Source organism: Pipra filicauda, unplaced genomic scaffold, assembly GCF_003945595.2.
Source record: "Pipra filicauda isolate LSUMZ 115617 unplaced genomic scaffold, ASM394559v2 scaffold120_size2142806_pilon, whole genome shotgun sequence".
NCBI classification, from domain to species: Eukaryota; Metazoa; Chordata; class Aves; order Passeriformes; family Pipridae; genus Pipra; species Pipra filicauda.
This window is the reverse complement of record NW_024103663.1, coordinates 703,892-720,022: the sequence shown is the minus strand read 5'-3', so window position 1 is coordinate 720,022 and position 16,131 is coordinate 703,892. Positions and strand designations below refer to the sequence as shown.

General features: G+C 44.3%; 1 protein-coding gene across 3 annotated transcripts in view; it reads left to right on the top strand.

The window, feature by feature from the left end:
- The window catches only part of NLK (nemo like kinase), a 40,013-nt gene extending 25,519 nt beyond the window's left edge, over positions 1–14,494 (top strand). For 2 of the 3 annotated variants that reach the window (XM_039387148.1, XM_027751670.2), the window contains 8 exons: positions 4,786–4,892; positions 5,589–5,674; positions 6,543–6,752; positions 7,249–7,350; positions 10,277–10,363; positions 11,435–11,633; positions 12,254–12,347; positions 12,780–14,494. In XM_039387148.1, the coding sequence (XP_039243082.1) occupies positions 4,786–4,892; positions 5,589–5,674; positions 6,543–6,752; positions 7,249–7,350; positions 10,277–10,363; positions 11,435–11,633; positions 12,254–12,347; positions 12,780–12,834 (940 nt within the window). In that variant the 3' untranslated portion in view covers positions 12,835–14,494. Of the gene's footprint in view, positions 1–4,785; positions 4,893–5,588; positions 5,707–6,542; positions 6,753–7,248; positions 7,351–10,276; positions 10,364–11,434; positions 11,634–12,253; positions 12,348–12,779 lie in introns of all 3 variants that reach the window. The other variant, XM_027751669.2, reaches the window with a different exon arrangement.
- Positions 14,495–16,131: the final 1,637 nt, after the last annotated feature.

Genomic DNA, 16,131 nt, shown 5'->3' with positions numbered 1-16,131 from the left:
CTTTGACTCTGGAGGAGCCAGTCCGTGCAGGGACTGTGGGATTTACAGCAGCTCCTGCTGCTCCCAATGGGGATTCCCCCCAAATGTTTTTTGAGAACGATATCCAGTAATTAACCTCCTCTCAGTTATTAGTACCTTAAAATACTCTGTGGTGTTTTCAGAGAGCCCCACCTCCCCAGGCTTTGGAACCAGGACTTTTCAGAGAGGTTTCAGGGACCAGCAGGGCTGTGTCTCTCCTGGGTCAGCCCCTGCCCTGCCAAGGAAAGCTCTCCCAGAGCTGTTTGTGCTGTGTGACGTGTCCCTGTGCACATGGACCTGCTGCCTGTGGGGAACTCTATTCCAACACTGAATTTGGGTAAAAAGCTTGACACGGGAATGTCACGTTTTGGTTTGGTTTTTTTCCTTTTTCAAACTTTGGGTTGTTTTCTGTTTGTGGGGTTGGGAATTTCTGCTTTCTAAAATACTGAAAAGCAAGTGCTTGAGCTGGGTGGGCTCTGACTCTGGTGGGAAGAGAAGTTCTCTCCTACTCCTGTGGTTAGACTTGGGCATGTTGGTTTTAATTACTTGTGGGTCTTACCTCCTTTTTTGTATGACCTACTTTAAAATTAATGGGTGGGAAATTGTCATTATTTTTAGATAACCTGAACTTTGTGAAATATGGTTTGATCTATTTATATAATACCTTGAATTGATTGGTGAAGAAAGTAGGTATAATCAACCTGATGATTTTAACCAAAGCACAGCATGATTTACTGGTGGAGAAACACATCAATTGGTTGAAAGTATTGCTGTGCTGTACAGGGGCTTTTCCATATGAATTTAGATAAAGCTTTTAAATTTTTCTTTGATATTTCTTTCACGTGAAGAGCACATAAGTAGTGTTCAAAAACTGGAGTTTGGTTATGTGCACTAGTTCAATGCCCTCATTTAGAACAAGTCATATGAGTTATAAATCAGATCTAGGTTAAGGATTACTCCTTCCGTGTAATTGTACAATCAAGAATATTTAACTGGGATAAGCTTATTTTTGTGAGCTTAGCTACTGCCAGGTTTCGAATATAAAAGCAAAATGTTAGTTTCCTTCATGGCTAACTGATTTTAAGTCATTCTGACTAGTATTTTATGAGGCTGTCCTTTTTTTATGTTAGGTTTGATTTCTCAACTCTGATGTTGGTAATAGAAGACTATTTGCTTTGTGCAGTCTTCTTTCTCCTTTCTTCTGAAATAGTTGCACTAAGTGTACTAATGACCCCTGAATTCCTTAAAAGAATGAATCAATAGGTGTTTTGATTTACAGCACAATTTTAATTGCCTGCTTACTGTACTATAAGGAGAACTTACTTCAGAGTGGTTTGAAGGAGATCAGGTAACAATGTTCCATGTTTGAGGGTGTAGCTGTAAAAACTTCCTTTGTTGATCCACCAGAAGAGTTCCTGAAGGTGTCATGGGGACATTCCATTTCTACAGCACGATATATTGAACAGTGATAAAAGTGTAAAGAGCTGGAGTTGGTACTACGGGATTTCCTTTGTTCTTTCTAAGGAGTTGTAGTGTCCTTTCTGGGGCAAAAAATATAATAAAAGAATGACTAAAATGATATGAATGATGTGTTGCAAATGAGCTGGTAGAGTTCCTTTAAATTATTCAGCGTCTCACAGGTACCAGCAGGAATTGCAAAGTGTGTTTTTTCAAGAGAACTAATTATAAAACCAACTTAAAACTTTAATGATAAAGTAAAAGATTTCTTAGGAAACTGGTGATGAATAAAGGAAGTTTAATCTAGTGAAATTTTTGTTTTAGAGTGAAAATTCTTTACAAACTCTTAGTTTGAGATATAATTTAAATATTTAATGAGATTTTAGATTGAAGATATTTGTGAGCATTTAGAATGTTACAGGGTATTGATATTTTTGCCAATATCACCTAGGGCAAAAATGAATACATAAGGGACCATATATTATTCTGTGTGTCTGTCTTGAGAAAATACATGAAAAAGTGACTGTTAGTGAATTTTAGGGTTTTTCATTTTCATTTTTAAGTTTGTCATTAAGCTGAAGTTCAGGGCTTGTCCCTGCAATCATCAGTTTGCCTTGGTGGAGCAGGAGTGCAATCCCTGGTATCCAAGCCTGGCCAGTATTTTGGTTCTGTCATCCACCTGTTTCCCAGGTGGGCTCACCCAGCTTTAAACACATCAGGTAAAAAGGTGCATAGTGACTGTTGGATTTTTCTTGAGCATCTAAAAATTCTTTCATTACACTGAACATAACTGTTAGTTCTTGACTGATCTGGCTTGGCAGCAGTAGGTTTATGGTTGGACTCTGATCTTAAAGGTCTTTCCCACCCTAAATGATTCTGTGATTTATAGCTCTTTTTTCCAATTACAAAGTCTTCCACAGATTGTAATACTGAATTTAGCAACTGCAGATCCATGGATGTTATTCAAAATTTCTATAGTAACTTTTGGAAAACTTTTCCCAATAAAGTGAGTATCAGAAGCAGCTGAAAAGACACCCCTTTTATCAGTCTGTTAGACTGACTGGGAAAGATTTTAATACCAGTAAAAGCAAAGATGTGCAGCAATTCCTGCCCATTGATCTCGTGAAGAGGTGAAAGAACTATTTTCTGATGGATTAGGGAGTAAATCCCTCATATTTGTAGGGTGGAGGAGGGCAGAGAGGAACAGGGAGGGTTTGGTTCCTCCAGGCAATGACAGGGACAGGGACAGGGACAGGGACAGGGACAGGGACAGGGACAGGGACAGGGACAGGGACAGCACTGCTGGGCCCAGCAGGGTGTGCTCAGCCTGGGGAGGTTCCCCTGCTCCAGCACAGACCAGCTGAGCAGGGTTAGTTTGTGAGGCTGGAGAACTGAGTTCTGAGGTGTGCAGAGGTGGAACAAAGAAGGGTCTAAGCCATGCAGAGAGCATCCCATCACCGAGGGCACTTCATCCCTTCCAGAATGGTTCTGTGGCTTTATAACATTTACCAACTCAGCAGGTCCCAGCCAGCAGAGCAGGTGAAGTCCTTTTGTGCCGTGCACTTGCTTTGATAATCACTCTGAAGCAAACCGGTACATTTGTAGTTCTAATTTTATGCAGCCACTTAACTAATTACTGCTGTCAGGAGCAATCTTTCCCTGGCAGTGACGCCCGTGTGTCCCAGCTCCAGGGGCCACCCCAGCGCTGGTGTTGGGTGGGTGGGCTGAGCACAGGTACCTGTGGGAGCAGGGGCTGGAGCCCCACTGGGGCTGGTGGTTTGTGCTGCAGCAGGGCCTGGGTGAAGCCCCACCAGGGCTGGTGGTTTGTGCTGCAGCAGGGGCTGGGTGAAGCCCCACCAGGGCTGGTGGTTTGTGCTGCAGCAGGGGCTGGGTGAAGCCCCAGCCCCGTCTGTCCCAGCAGAACATCCCGGGCGCTGCTCAGGCGGCTCCTCAGAGCCCTCATCAAATTATCCCCAGACAATAATCAGGTCGCTGCTCTGGGTTAATGGCACCTCGGAGCCCTGTCAAGGGCTTTATTTAATGCGCCCCAGACCTGGAGTGGTGCAGGTGCCATTTCAGGCCCTCATTTAATTTAAGCTGCTTTAGTTGGCATGGCAACTAGTTGAGACATCTGGGAGACATTATGCTCGGGATTGAGATTTAGGAGGATTTGTGGCATGGCAAAACAAAAATCTGATCGTAATAAAGTGCAGAGTAATGCTTTTGGGTTTTTTAAAATATTTTGCATTAAATTGAATGTAAGGATTTGTTGCAGCTGTAAGGTAAACCCCGAATTTTAAAAGCCTGGTATAAATATTTAAGAGGGTCTTTGCTACAGGAAAAGAAAAATTAGAGGATTACAAATTATGGCGCTGCAGGGATGGTTTTTTTCTTTATGAATTCTTTATGAACGCAATTTTAATTTTTTCTCCCTCAAAAAGTTGGCAATATTTAATTTATAAAATGAATTTTTGTGTGCTGTGCTGATTGCAGCTGAACTGTTTGGCCAATGGGGATTTGGCTGGAGAGGGTTGGCAGAGCAACAGATGGAAGTGGAACATTGACTAGGTAGAAATGAAAGAAAATTTGATACCTTGCTGTAGAGTTTAACACTTTACCTCCTTCAGCCACAAATGTAATAATATCATAGACTCTTGTTTGAAATATGACTGCTGAACTAAGCTTTTAAAGCAGGAATTATTTTAATTAATGCATGTAGTGCCCCAGTATTTATTGTGATGATTTCTGTTACAACTCCCAGCAGTTCTGGTTGGGATTTGTGGGCAGGTGTGTACAATGCTTGGGCAGTGACAGGGTGGGCACTGGGTACATGTAGGGAAGGGAGTGGATTTTCAAAACTCCACATTCCTGCCTGGGACCCTCCTGAAGGTGCTTGGGATGAGGACTGGCACCTGCTCCTTGGGCTGCTGGAACTGTGTCCACTGTGAGGATGGTCCTGCAGTTGTGTGGAATTTGTGGCTTACCAACCTTAAGGAAAAATTTAAAGGTTTCCAGATGCCATTAATTATATAAACTTCTTTTGTTCTGTTTTCTGAGCTGTAGTTTGGCTTTGGAATAACTTTGTACAACCACCTTAATACAAACACTGTGACTGACTAATCTGTTTTCTTCCACAACTCCTTTTTTATTTTTGTTCTTGTAAGAGTTTGGAGGCTTGACCTCTGAAGCAGCTTTTATTCCCTTTAGCTCAATAGTTCTGACCTGTAAGAGCTCAAATAAGTAGGAGTTAGTAAATGTTTGAGGAGCTTCTGTGCCAGACGTTCTGCTTTCCTTGACCAATGGCTGAAGATATGTTGTCACTGAGTTGATGCAGAGCGACCTCCATAAGATTATCGTCTCTCCTCAGCCACTCAGCTCGGATCATGTCAAAGTTTTTCTTTACCAGATTTTAAGAGGTAACTTTTCTTCTTGTAAATGTAAAGAAAAGTCCATAGTAGTAGTATCTTTTCTGTTTCTTAATGTTTATTCTCAAGGCATCCTCGTCTTGAGTGAGTTTCCCGTGGAAACTTCTTTTAATTTCATATTTGAATAAATAGCAAGCATGCATTACTGTAGCTACAAGAGCATGGCAGCCCTGCTGCTTTCCAGCATAGTCAGGGGGAAAGAATCAAGGCTTTTAGAATCAAGGCACAGAAAGGACACTTGGACTGAGCCAAATCAGTAAATATGTGTGACTGTACCCACCTAAGGTCAAAATTGTTTCTGAAAACCAGAGCAGTAAGAGGTGTGTGCCAAAATTCCAGTGTGAGGATTAGCAGAGTATTCATGCCACCACCAGGGAGATGATGTTTTGCTTTTGATTTGGTTTTTGTGGGTTTTTTTTGGGGGGGGAGGAGGTGGTTTGGGTTTGAGGTTTTTTTTTTAAAAAAAGGATACATAAATTCCTTGCTCTATCTAGTTTATATACTCCAAAATTTTACCCTCTCATTGAGTGACTGAGTGTGCACTAGAGACTAGAAGTTAGAGTCATATAAAAACTGAGCCACAGGCAAAGTCTTTGCTGATGAGGAGTTGCCAGGAAACTGTTGGCAGCCTTAAACTTCTTTTAAAAGGAAAATAATTATTTATGTTAATTTGCTTTAATATTTCAGGTCTGAAATATCTACATTCTGCTGGCATTTTACATCGAGACATTAAACCAGGGAACCTACTTGTGAACAGCAACTGTGTCCTTAAGGTGCTACTTACGTTTATTGAAGATGTCCCTGTGTATGTGCTGGTTGTTATGGAGCAGTTGTTAATTTTTTAAACAAAAACATTCCATGTGAACACTTACCCTGAAAGTCAATTTAAAAGGAAAAAATCCCACAGATTCTTAAAAAATTATAAGCAATCATCTTCCTTTCTGCCTTTCTCCGTAAATCTCTGAAAGCAGGAGAGGCTTGGGTGGGATCTCCTGTGCTGGTGGCTGGGAGGGGCAGGGGCTCTGGGGGTGTTTGTGTCCGTGTTCTCCTCAGAGGAAGATGACACTGAAAGCCCGAGACACTTCCATTAACTTCTCAGGCATAAGGAATTTTGGAGGACTCCGGTGTGTTGTACAGCTGTGCCAAACGTAAACATTCAGTGTTGTTTACAGGGATTTGCTCAGCATTCTAATTGGGGAATTTTGGTCTCTTTTCTTAACCACTCTGGTTCAAGGAATTTTTTACAATTCTCCAAGCCAGAGCGAGTAGAAGGCTGAATCTTTAACATTTAGAGGCATATCATGAACAAATGAAGTTTGTTTGGGTTGAAATGCTCTGTACCCAGAGGTTGGATTTTTGTAGTGCAAAAACACTATTATAAATAGTATTTATAAATACTGTATGCCAACCTAAAATGAACTGTGATTTCACATCAAACTGTAGGCAGGTTAAATGGCTGTGGAATAAAGTGAGATCATGTCCTGCTGTCCCCCTTTCCCCTGGCTCGTGCAGTGACAGCAGGTTATCTGCTGGGTTTGAGTGCTGTTTGGGATTCCCTGCCTCGTCCCCAGAAGGTTGCCTATTTGAACTGCAGAAAGTGTTTTGGTTATTTTAATTTTTTTATTTACCTTCTCAATTTAGATTTGTGATTTTGGATTGGCCAGGGTGGAAGAATTAGACGAATCCCGGCACATGACTCAGGAAGTTGTCACTCAGTATTACCGCGCTCCGGAGATCCTGATGGGCAGCCGCCACTACAGCAATGCCATCGACATCTGGTCTGTTGGCTGCATCTTTGCAGAGTTGCTTGGCCGAAGGATATTGTTCCAGGCACAGAGTCCCATCCAGCAGGTATCCTTGTGTTCCCCTTTCAGCGTTTTTCCACTGTCATTTCCTGGAGTCAGCTGGGCTGATGCGCTTCAAGGAAGGCACTGAGGGGCTGGAGCGAATGCAGAGAAGGGCAGTGGGGCTGGGGAAGGGGCTGGAGCACAAGTCTGGTGAGAGGGAACTGGGGGGGCTCAGCCTGGAGAAAAGGAGGCTCAGGGGGAACCTTCTGGCTCTGCAACTCCCTGACAGGAGGGGGGGTCGGGCTCTGCTCCCAGGGAACAAGGGACAGGAGGAGAGGGAACGGCCTCAAGCTGTGCCATGGCAGGGCCATGCACTGACATGTGTGTCCTGTGTTACCTGGGCAGTGTGCAGTGGTAGGGCCATGCACTGACATGTGTGTCCTGTGTTACCTGAGCAGTGTGCCATGGCAGGGCCATGCACTGACACGTGTGTCCTGTGTTACCTGAGCAGTGTGCAGTGGTAGGGCCATGCACTGACACCCGTGTGCTCTGCCCTGCAGCTGGACCTGATCACAGACCTGCTGGGCACGCCGTCGCTGGAGGCCATGAGGACGGCGTGCGAAGGCGCCAAGGCACACATACTCAGGGGTCCTCATAAACAGGTACCTGGAGGGGCTGGGCACTGGGCCAGGGGACCCTTCATCAGCCCCACGAGTCACATTCCCTGTGGGCAGGGCTCCTGCTGCAGCATCGCAGCGTTTCAGAGCTTGGTTAAATTCTCAGGGCCCGTTTGTTGTAAATGCTTTGTTTGGACATCCAGTCCCAGAGCTGTCTCTGCCTGTTAACCAGGGTTAAACTACCAGCAGTGGTTGTGGTGCTGCAGTGACGGGGGTTAGTGGTGTAATTAGTCCAACTGCTGTGAAGACAGGGTGGGTTTGCACTAGTGAAGTGCATTTCTGGGTTCTGCCTTCAGTGTATTGTTTGACTCGATGACACAGGTGAAAGTCTCCCTTTCTGAAGTGACAGTGTTTTGATAGCTATTTTGAATGAAGATGTTAAATTTAAGTGATAGTATTGTCAAGAGATGTAAATGAAAATAAATGAAAATTGACAGTATAACCAGAAAGCCCTGAGGGGTCCTGCACTGCCAGGATCAGGAGTGTTAGAGCTGGAACTTGTCCGTGTCCCAGAGCTGAGGGCAGAACCCCAACCCCAGAGGGTCCCTGCCCACCTGTGTGCTGACCTGAGCTGCTCAGGAAGGGTCAGCAAGAGACTGAAAGCTGAGATAGAGCATACAACACAACTGAAGTAAAAGTTAATTTAAAAAAAGACAATAAGCAAACCGGGGAAAAAAAGGCAGGATGGTGTCATTGTTCTGACTGGGCAATAAAAAGTGCAAATGCTGTTACTATAACAAAGAAATGCTTGTGCAGGCATCCCTGGTGCAGGAATAGAGCTGTGTAGCCATCCAATATGGTCATTTTTATGATTGTTAGTAAAAATTACAAAATCATTGACCTGTACATCAGATCTTTCCAGTAGTTAAGTTTGCATCTTTATTTTCTGCATGTTGAAGTAATTTCTCACATGTCTGTTCACCACAATAGTAGTTACCATAGAAATGAGCATTGCATATATATTCTCCTTTATTATTGACATGTGGGAGTTCTGCCTCCTTGGCAGTTTGCATTCATTACATCAAGTTGTCTCTATTCCATTTCATGACAGGATTTTTTTCTTTGAGCATTAATGATAGGAGGATTTCCTACAGACTTTCTCTACCAATTTTAAAACAAATCAAGTATGTTTTTCTGCTACCATATGCTAGAAGAGTTGTACCTCTGAAACCCAGTGTCTCATGATCCACAGAATGATGGGAATACTAAAAAGCAAGTGAGGTGAAATGGTATAAAAAGCTTCCAGTACAGACATAATGTCCTTTAGGCACGAAGTTGTAGGAAATTCACTCTAAGAGTTAGTTCTGTGTCAGTTGGGGAAAACAAGGTTCATTTTCCATGGATTGCCACAGGAGCTGAACAGTCTCTGGAGCTGGTGTGCTCATTGCAACTTGGAACTAGGGGATACAGAGCATCCAGGTGATTAATGGTATTTCTCTGGTTTCAGCTTGAAGCAAACTTCATGTTGGAATGCAAATTCCTGGCTTTTTGTATTCTGAAATGGACCTTTCTGTGGTTATAAACAGTTAAAGTTACCAGTTTCTTAATTGGACTAATAGGGAGAGAAACCAAGTTAGATACAGGCGATTACTTTGTCACACCAACTATTTTTACTTGCCGTAGGTGAGTGCAGTGGGAGGGGAGGGTGAAGCATTTTGCTGCTCTGTGTGAAAATAGATTAATGCAGGAAGGTTCTGATTAACCCCCCAGCACTGTGTGCTGGCAGAGTGGGCACTGCCATGCTCCAGAGGCCTCTTTGTCACCTGGTGTTTGGAAGTTTCCCTTCAGGCTCAGCTCCAGTGAGTTGGTGCAGCAGCCCCACAGCCCCAGGGTGACGGGCTGTCCCCACCGGCTCCGCTCGCCCCCTTCCCAAGGAAAGCCTTTGGAATCTCTGCCCCTCTGTCGTGCTCCTGCCCTCTGCTGTGGGAGAGGCCAGGAGAAGGATGCTCCTTCCTTGCTGACAGGCTGACCACTGATTCCATGGCAATCAAATCCCAGTGCAATTCCATTTTCCCAGTTCCCAATGCCCGGGCAGTGCTCCCGCAGGACTGCTCCCAGCTCTGGCTGAGGGAGTGCTGTCCCCAAGAGCTCTCTCTAACCAGGTGCTTCTGAGGTGGCAGGACAAGCTGCTGTCAAGGGCCATAAATGTAGCCAAAAAAAAGGGAGTCCTTCATTTCTGTTGGATGCAACAGCTTCCATAAGTAAGGAATGTAATACTGTTTTTCTGCTCCGGCATATGGATGAAACCTGTGTAATCACAGTGCTTGGCCCACAGTGCTTTTGTGTGTAGATGGTACTTAGGAATTAGAAAAATGAGATGAAGTTACCGAATATTACAGCTTCATATTCCATAGGCTGCCCTGAGAAACCAAGTCTGAGAAGTGCTCAGGGCTGCGTGTGGTAGTTCAGGGTTAACTTGGGCTGATGTCACTGTGGAGGTGTAATTCTTATTTATACTGGGAAATTTACAGCAACTGTGACATCCAGTACAGTCCTTCTGTCACTGTCAGTCAGCTGTGGATTGCCTGGGCAAGGAAAAGCAAAGTAATTTATAATTTGGGAGTGATTGAGATCAGAGGAATGAACTGGAAATGAAGGGTTAATCAAACCCCTGAGCAGCTACAGCTGGGAGTGATGAGTGGTGTCTGTGTAGAAAAATAAATAAAATACAAGTTTGTCCAGGGATTACATCTGAACTAAGGGAAAAACTGATCCATTAGATCTTTATTGCAGTTGCTGAGTTCTGTAATGGTGGTTATTGTCGGGCTGGGAAGGGTTGGGTACCCTGTGTCCTCTTTAACAAGGAGTTTGTTCTTGATGACTACGGAATAGTGTGTGCTGGAACAGGGTTTTCCTGCTGATGGATCTGACAGGACACACTGTGCTTCTCTTCCTCCCATTCCCCCTACAGCCATCCCTTCCTGTCCTATATACACTCTCCAGTCAAGCTACACATGAAGCAGTTCATCTCCTTTGCAGGATGTTGGTCTTTGATCCAGTAAGTATGACTGAAAATTATCTCAAGTACTTTTGGTTTGAACAGTTTTTGTTGTCTGGTACCTAAATGAGTGTCTTAAGTCAAGGACTGCTTTAGCTGGTTTCCTTCTACATGGCATTGCAGTACTTTTGGTCTGTAAAAGACGTAAAAATGTCATAATGGGCCAATGAATTCCCCCTGGAATGGGGGTTCCACGTTTAAAGCCGAGTGGTCTTGTGAAGGAAGCTGCTGACGGGGGAGGGGGTGTGACTCATGCTCTTTTCCGAGCTGGGTGTAGGTAGCAGAACATCAGCTACTTTGATGCAGTTCTAATTAGGGACACGGGGGTGTTCCCGGTCTTGCAACACACAGAAAATTCCTCCTGCATCCCCAGTCACAGAACAGGATCATTTTTCCACTGTTTTTATAATAAAAATGTGGTTCTGTGAATTTTGGATTTCATCTCTAGGGACACTATAGAGAATTGTCATTAGAAAATCTGATACCAGAATTGATAATTTTAATTATTTCATTCTCACAGACCTCCCCCCAGTATTGCAAATAAAAACCAGGCAGTGACTGCAGTGCAAAGGAGGAGGCCAGGGGCTGATGGAGCACTCAGAAGGCACTGGCTTTGGGGTTTATTTTTTTTAAACCTTAAGATTGCTTTGCTGAACAGAACCATGGAAATATTAAATTATAACTTCCGTATAAAAACCCTTAAAGTTTTCCTTTCTGACTCCCTCAACACTTAGAATGCTGTTATTCCCGGCTTGTTTTGATTTAGTGTAGGGGTCATAATCGTGAGGTTATCTGGAGAAAGTAGCTCTTGGAAAAGGTGTTTCCACCCCTCCCGTTAGCAGCCGTTCCATGGTGGCTGTGGCACAGGAGGGTCGGTGCCATCCCAGCCGGGCTGGTTCCTGAGCCACAGCTCCCCTCTAGTGGCAGCTCCTGCAGCTCCCAGACATGAACTGGGTCCTTCACAGGATTAGGGGTTAAGAAACCACTGGCAATTAATGGATGAGTAGTTTCACTACCCCTGGAAGTGTCCTCACTGTTCCTTTCCCTTTGCTGTCCCGTGTTCCTCTGCAGTCCAAAAGGATATCTGCTAAGGATGCCTTAGCTCACCCCTATCTCGACGAGGGGCGGTTGCGGTACCACACCTGTATGTGTAAATGTTGTTTTTCCACATCCACTGGAAGAGTTTATACGAGTGATTTTGAACCCATCACTAATCCCAAATTTGATGACACTTTTGAAAAGAACCTCAGTTCTGTTCGGCAGGTTAAAGGTGAGTAGGGGTTAGGGTTGGATGTGCCGTTGTCCTGCTGCTCCCCCCCTCAGCAGGGTGGAACTGGGATGGAGCTGGGATGTGTGCTCTGGATCTGTGTGGTGGTTTGAGATCCCCAGAAATCCAATTTCCGAGTCCAAGCCCCCCTCCCACAACTCACCCCAGTGTGCACTAACCCCAGGGCTGGTTTCTTTCAAGTGTTTTTCCATAGTAGACACTGGAAACAATTTCTTTTCACTAAAAGAACAGAATTGTCAATGTTCTGACATAACAGTGGCACAAGCACAGGCTGACATGCAGAGGTCTGTGGGTTTCAGACCTTACCAGCACTGTCCCCAGTGCCCTGTTCCTCGTCCTTTTACTGAGTGGTGGCACTGGGGGAAGGGGAATCGGTGGTGTGGCCTTTTTGGGGTACGAGCTGTGACCTCCACAGCTGTGCTGCAGAAAGAGGCAGCAGCTTCCAGGAGCTGAAGCTGAGATTTAGGGAAGCTGGAGCCCTTTTATCCTCACTAAAATGCACTCTCAGTAAGGAAACCTTTATTCCCCCCCATCTTCATTGCATTTTACTGAAGCCAGAAATGTTAATGCTGTGGTGTTTTGTATTTTTCTCCTGTGTACAGAAATAATTCATCAGTTCATTTTGGAACAGCAGAAAGGAAACAGAGTGCCTCTCTGCATCAACCCTCAGTCTGCTGCTTTTAAGAGCTTTATTAGGTAACTGTATGTAATCACATCTGATATTAATTCCCATTTATTAGTAGTACAGAATTTGCACATTGAGAATGTTTTACATTTTCAGTTTTCCCTGAGAGTGGGAAAGACCCGTAGATAAAACCCGGGTACACTATTTATATGAACTCTTCTAGAATTTAAATAAAATGTGCAAAAGTTTCAAATACTATTATTGTGTAAAAGAAGAGAAGTCAGACTGAAAATGAGAATAGGAAGGTCAGCGAGTTGGGTCCTGACTGCAGAATTAGCGTTAGAAGGAATGCTAAAAGGCAGATAGAGGGGGGTGCAGGGTTTGCTGTCGGTGTTGGTCACTGTTGCTCTGGGGGGGGCTGTTCTCCTGGTTGGCCTCCAGCCCAGCCCTGAGGCTCTGGCTGGGAGCTCCTGCCAATGAAGTGTCTGTGTCCTGCCCTGCAGCTCCACGGTCGCCCAGCCCTCCGAGATGCCGCCGTCTCCGCTGGTGTGGGAGTGACGTGGGGCTCACGTACTACTGAAGATGTAATGTAGCTTTCCACTGGAGCCTGGGATTTGCAATTCTGGAGGTTAATCATGCTTGTACTGTAATTTTACTAATGAAGTTTTAAAATAACAACCACTACTTGTACAATATGAATAATATTTAGAAATGTACTAGACTTTTAATCTTGTAAAGTGGTTGTGCTTTTAGAAGAAAATATTTTACCCAGAGTTGCACGTGTTTTATGAATTCTAGTGCAGCTGTGATGGCTCAGCTCAGAACAAACAGAATTGAACCAAATTCGGGGAGGTTTTTTCTTTTTTTCTTTTTCCTTTTTCTTTTTTTTTTTAATTGAAGTGAGATTGTACAAACAGATAGACATACATTTTGATATTGAGCCATTCCTGGAGATTTTGGGTTTTCTAAAACTAAGGAATACAGAAAACTTGACTGCGACCAATCATGAAGTCCCTTTGGGGGGTTGTGACCACGGGAAGTGGCCACGTCCCCTGATGCCCAAACCCTATAAATAGCTTCTCACTAGAGCTGTGATGGTGATGTGTGCTGTTCTAAAATCAAATGTTGTGAGTAGAGAGAATGAGTTTGTGACTAGGAGAGATGAAACTTCTGTTTCCTTACCCAGTATAAATATATATATATATTTAATCTATTTTTATTAGAAGTTTTTCTGCTCTTTCTTACATAAAACCCCCCAGCATGCATCTTCTATGTGTGTAAATAATTCCATTTATGAGCTAATTTCAGAGATCCCTGACATCATTGCTGTATAGAGAGAAACTAGCTTGCACATTTTAGGTCTGTGAAATTTTGTGAGAACTTTTTCCTGCACTGGACAGTTGAGAGAAAAAAAAAAGAAAAGGACAAAAAAAAGCACATAGGGAATTCTGTTAATTGTGTTTGTGTCTTTAGGCAAAGCTGTGGAAGTCTTGAAATGTCACAGTAGTAAATAACTTTTATTACTTTTTGGCTAATTCTTTTTCTGTTGGAACACTGAATTCTGTGCATATGTATATATGAACACAAATTGAAGGCCTCTACCTCCTGGAGTATACAACTTGGTTTGTTTACCTCCACATGATTTTTTTTTTTTTAAGTTCAGTGTGGAGACTTGAAACTTGAATGTCCCTTCCAACTTTTGTATTTAAAACAAGACTAGAAAATTGAAGACTGTTTTTCACCTGTACAAAGGAATACTAAAGGGTGGTCTTAAAATTTGAGCCTTGGTCTGGAGAGAAACCGTGGTGTTTGTTATGGACAATTAACTGTTAAAGTTATTGTAAGTTATCTGTATTTAGCAGAGTATTTTCAACAAGAGTGATCTGAGCTGGAATTGGAGACTATTAGTAAGTTATGTTTGGAAGTTTTAACTTCAATGAAGTAATTATTTGCTGTGAAAGAGACAAACATTGAATAACTGAACAAAGATGGTGCAATATCTTTGTTTTTTATGAGGCTCCTGAGAATAAAACCAACAGAAGCATTTCAATTCACTTGAATGAGAAACGTGTTTAATTAACGAGCCCCAGAAGACACTGGTATGAAAGGTAAAATCTCAGAGGTTGGTCAGTTAATGTGGCACACTTGCTGGTCACTTTGTAAAATGTAGATTTGGAGTACAGTGGTGAAAACATTAAATGTGACATTTGAAACCACAGCGGTGGCTGTTGTTATTTCTGCCTGATCCCCCCCCTGCATTTGAGAGTAGATTGTTACAATCTTGATTAACAATACGAGTAAAAAGACTTTGTAACATCATGGTTTGGACATGGTGCTGGCTTTTACACCCACGTGCACACACACACGTGTATGTGTACACATATATGACTTACTAGACACAAGACTCACCTGCTCTCTCAGCCTGATCCTGGGTAAGGGCTGAACTTGCTGATAAATCAAATTAGTGATTGACTTGAACGGTCCTGGGAAGGGGTCAGACCTCCAGGCAGCTCCGGGTTTGTTTAATTTGCAAAGCACCAGTTACTTTTTGAGCACAACCCCCTTTCCCTGTTCTCTGCAGTCCTGATGCAAAGGGTGCAGTGCAGTGGAGCTGCAGAACACAACTGCAGTCCCTGGGCCGGGGTGTGTCAGGGCAGGGGACAGGCTGGGGCTGGCAGGGTGTGAGCACCTGCCACACGTGGCACAGACACTTTGGGCAGAGGGGATTTTTTGGAGCCAATTGCTTGAGGTCTCTGGGTGAATCTTGCCCATAAACATAAAAAGAATAAAAGGTCTTGGGGACCTTTACCTTGCAAGGTGTCTGGGCAGGATGTGGAATAACACTGGCACAAGGTGTAACTTAAACTGTATGTACAAATATATGCAAACCACAATGCTGGGAGTGTTTTCTGTAGCCTGACCTGCATTTGCTGTGTTTGCTGTGAGTCAGTGACAGTGGAGGGAGTGCTCCCCTGAGCCCTTGGATGGACACAGTTCCATTGCCAGTGAGCACACAGGGCAACACGATGGCCGTGGGAGGCATCCCGAGAGCTGCTTTCCTTCCCAGCCGGGGTAAAACCTGGCCTGAGGTTTATCAGAGTTGCATTTTAATCAGTTTTAAGCTTTGCTGATCTCAATGTCAAACGAATTACAGTTGTCATCAGACGTTTTAAGCTCTGTCACTACAGTGCTGTGTCTCCTTGTATGGCCTGTGCCTTGGGAAGGGACCAGGCGTGCTGAGGGCAAAGGAGAACTCGGAGCTGCTCACGAACTGTCAGAGGAACATTGGAGGGTGAGAAGGCCCAACCCTGTGTGTGCACTGTGACACCGAGCAAAGGAGCTGTCGAGGCCAGTGCTGGAACAGTAAGTGGCTAAAATCCATCTCCTGGTGAAGTGTCGGTGACTGATCCGAAGCAATCTGTGGAAGCTGCTTTTCTCCTCCAGCCCGTTCAGCAGCAGCGGATGTGGGATCTGCTGTTTCCCGGTGGGAGGGAGCCCCAAGTGGTCGTTTGGGGATTTCCTGGGGGGCAAGTTTTCTAATTGTTTTACCCTGGATTTTTTTCAGTAACGGAATCGCGAGACCCTGGGACCGTTTGGTCTCCGTAACCTTTAATATTCTTCTGTCGGGTATAACCTGACGGGAGGTTCTGTTCCATGTGCTCCACATCCCTGCTCCATATCCTCCAGAGCCGTGTGATCCATGGGCACCGGCAGTCCAGGCAGGTGATTGATCCCCGATCCGCGTGTGCTGCGGGACCCGGCTGGGCTGTGACGGGACGGGGGGAGCGTGTGAGCTCTGTAGGGCGAGAGCGTGCGGGGAAGGATGCGTTGGATGCGGGAAGAAGTGGGTTTCTC